The sequence below is a fragment of the Tarenaya hassleriana genome, unplaced genomic scaffold (assembly GCF_000463585.1).
Source record: "Tarenaya hassleriana unplaced genomic scaffold, ASM46358v1 Cleome1, whole genome shotgun sequence".
Taxonomy (NCBI): Eukaryota; Viridiplantae; Streptophyta; class Magnoliopsida; order Brassicales; family Cleomaceae; genus Tarenaya; species Tarenaya hassleriana.
In genome coordinates, this window is record NW_010960187.1 from 1,593,798 (window position 1) to 1,597,174 (window position 3,377).

A 3,377-nucleotide genomic window follows, 5' to 3' on the forward strand; every position below is an offset into this window, starting at 1 on the left:
GGAGGGGGGGGGGGGGGGGATGGGTTAGGCGTATATGTTTGGATGGCTTTACCTTATTACTGGTCATCAGGTGAGAAAGCTCCACTTGATGAGCATGCAGATGATATCCACAATCTCCAGGTACAGCCTGAGTTGGCCTTTCATACCCTCTGCAAAAATCCAGCCATGAGAGACTTAATCAGATTCTGTAAGAGATTGATAAGCATATAATCATATCACTATGCCGGATTCTATAATCAGTAATCAGATCACTAGCTGATTTAGTCTTCTTAGGTGACTGGGCTGGTTTTCAGTTCTTGATTGAAATTTCTGATTTCTTATTTCTGGATGTCAGGTATAAATGCAAGAATAAGAAGGATGTGGGAATCATCCAGTGAATTAGCCAAGAGACAAGGAATTCTTCCTTGTAGGAGAGTGCTCACTTCATGTAACTCTATCAAGTACCTATATGAAAGCATTCTTGGCTAGTTTCATACATTCGTGTACTCTTTAAAGTCTATAAGATCATGCGAAAGCCCCATAATAGTTCAACCGCATCCAAAGAGACAGCATATGCTGGTGCATTACACATTGCTTTGATATGTTTCACTCAAATATAGTTTGATCTTGGCTCAGACATTAATGAGCAGGAACCAAGAAAAAGTATCGATACACCGGACAGGTGATGTATGTCAGAGAAAGTGATAAGAGTATGTACCCGTCTTCAGCAAAAGTACCATCCATAACATCAGAACCGAAGCATTTGGGTTGTCCTCCCGCAATGTAAAGAGGATCCCCTGTTTATTTATGAAAGATCGTGAAGGTGAACACAACATGTAAGAATAAGTTTAGTCATCACATTCTCAGATGGCAATAATACTCAGAGCAGAAAACATGAAGCAAGGCTCTGAAACGTTAGAGCCTTTTGGGACTTGTGGCTCTTTGTTTCTAAAGGTTGATGCATCTAGATTCATAAAAATGCTAAATACCTCTTTGTCTCCAAATATTTTTTGTATTTTGACAAAATTTTCCTACTTTGTATTAATTTGTACTGATGCATTTGTGACTTGCTGAATGATCCTATATTTTATGCCTTTACCACAAGTAACGAAGAACTCCAAATGTACGTTGTAAAATTTGTAATCTGATGTTTAAAAGTTTACCTACTAATGGATGTCCAATATAAGCAAGATGGATCCGGATTTGATGTGGTCTTCCAGATTGTATCTCCACCTGTTTCCCCGCAAAACCAGATGAGTTAAGAATTTTACTTTGATCCTTCTTTCATACACTAAAGGAAAATCTAAGTTAATGTAATACATGGCATTGGCATCATCAAACAGGAAATATAACCTGAACCAGCGTGCAGTTTCTTTCTCTGTCTCTCTCAAGAACATCAACTTTGCTGAAAGCAGGTCTGCCTGATGAAGGCAAAAAAGACAGACAAATATAAGCTAGCAATCGGGAATGAAAATATAAAACTTACAGAAAGCAAGTGATGGTTCAGCTAAAAAAGAACACACAAAAAAGAGACAGACTACGATAGAGTAGATGAAATAACCTGTTGGGGAAGCAACATAAAGCCCTCTCGCCACACCAGGATATTGAACAATTCCAATCGGTTGTCTTACAATTACCTTTGAAGTGCAATAAAATGACAAATATTGTCAAGGACAGTGTTTTAAGGTTACAAACTTTGCATCCTCAGGTTTCACTCGTGAAATAAGAGTACACAAGTAAAGCATGCAGAAACACATACACACACAGACCATACATATACACGAAGCATTTGAAAATGCAAAGTAGGGAATAAAAACAATGTGGCCTTGCCTTGTCTTCTTCAATTACACCATCTGCTAGTGCTCGGTATATCTTTAATATTTTTCTTCCTGTCCCAAGCTCTTGATCCACGTTGCTGTACCAACGGATATTTTATCTCTTATCAGTTATCAGTAAGCTTAAAGTCAGGAACTGTATTACGAGTAATGAATAACTGGACACGAAATAAGAAAGCAACACAAGAGATTCAATTATTGCACATTGCTAATTTGCTAATTTCTGTAACCAGATTTTTGAGATTTCTTGTTTCCGTTAAAATGTGCTATTTTACGGAATTTTGTCCAAGGCAATAATTCCCCCAAAGGCCCAAACTCCTGTTTCTACCAGACTTTGGGTACATAAAACTTAACCAAAGAAAAATGCTTGTAAAACTTGTCCACTATATTAGTCCGTTATCCTTAAAACCATACTTCAGAAGCCTTCACCAACAGCAAACTCTGTTAAACACTTAAACTTCCGGTCGAACTTAAGATGTTAGTATTTCACAATCAATGAATAAAAAAACCTCTATATACAAGAATCTAAGGTTATCTCCAAAATGAACATGAAACCGAAAGATAGGAAGCCGGAAATGGTGTCTCCACTCACCTGTCTGCATCAACAAGCGATGTTCCCTCAGCAAAATAAGCTGCAAGTTTAGTCTTTGCAAGCTTTGTCTTTGCACATAGAAGCACACCTAAGAAAGAGCCCGTCAATTAAAACGGAACAGAAAGCAATAAAAACATATAATTAACGTGTTTTCCAGCTGTGATAAATATCTGAAGATTCATTGTTTATAGCTGCTCTCGAGATGTCAACTGGTAAGTCTAGTGATTTGTGCATTAAGAAGGAACGAGATACACCATTTCTAAAGGAGAATATGATAAGTGTCCCACATTGGAAAATGAGAGGGATGGGCCAACATATGAGTAAGGGTCAAACCTCTACTCTTAAGCTAGCTTTTGTGGTGGAGTTAGGACCTAAACCTTATTAATTGGTATGAGCCTGGCCCAAATCCCTCTCATTTTCCAATGTGGGACACTTATCAGAATACTCGACTCTTAGTTGGTCAATTAAAGACAAGAAACAAGTGTACAGGCTCACCTGATGTTCCCCTACCAAGCCGATGGACAGGGACAGGGTGTGATTCTCGCCTTCCCATTGAAATATTCTTCCCATCGAAACACCATTGAAGTTGTGTTAACACAGTCCGCTGCTGAAAAAGCCCTCCAGGCAATACTTGGAGACCAGAGGGCTTGTTAAAAGCAATCTGCATTAACAAACACCGTATCAACCATATACTTGAAACGGCAGAATGTTACAGTCTTTAAGAAATCAAACTTTAGCAACAGCTTCACGGTGCTAAATTCAGTTGTAATAAGCCGATCCCAGTAAGAATTAACAACATATCCAAACAAGAATCGAGAACAATACAATGTCTAGATTGTTACGAAGAACAGGTTTTTATGTTATGCCTAACATGGGAAGCTACCAAATCATCATCTTCATACAAAATCTCTAGTGAGTATGGTGTATCAGGCTCTCTCCAAGGAAGCCTATGATACACTAGCTTTGAACCG

At 38.4% G+C, this 3,377-nt stretch overlaps 1 protein-coding gene and 1 long non-coding RNA gene across 2 annotated transcripts in view; one reads left to right on the top strand and one right to left on the bottom strand.

Annotated features, from left to right (window-relative positions):
- Positions 1–3,377, bottom strand: part of LOC104802594 (RNA pseudouridine synthase 5) — a 4,842-nt gene that overhangs the window by 655 nt on the left and 810 nt on the right. The window contains exons 5-13 of the mRNA XM_010526305.2: positions 3,290–3,377; positions 2,902–3,067; positions 2,407–2,494; positions 1,810–1,894; positions 1,541–1,616; positions 1,333–1,400; positions 1,143–1,212; positions 698–776; positions 53–149 (exon numbers count right to left, since the gene is read on the bottom strand). Coding sequence (XP_010524607.1) covers positions 53–149; positions 698–776; positions 1,143–1,212; positions 1,333–1,400; positions 1,541–1,616; positions 1,810–1,894; positions 2,407–2,494; positions 2,902–3,067; positions 3,290–3,377 — 817 coding nt within the window. The remainder of the gene's footprint in view (positions 1–52; positions 150–697; positions 777–1,142; positions 1,213–1,332; positions 1,401–1,540; positions 1,617–1,809; positions 1,895–2,406; positions 2,495–2,901; positions 3,068–3,289) is intronic.
- On the top strand, positions 33–473 carry LOC104802540. Its single transcript, XR_002024469.1, has 2 exons — positions 33–120; positions 335–473. It is a non-coding gene; the product is annotated as an uncharacterized LOC104802540 (long non-coding RNA).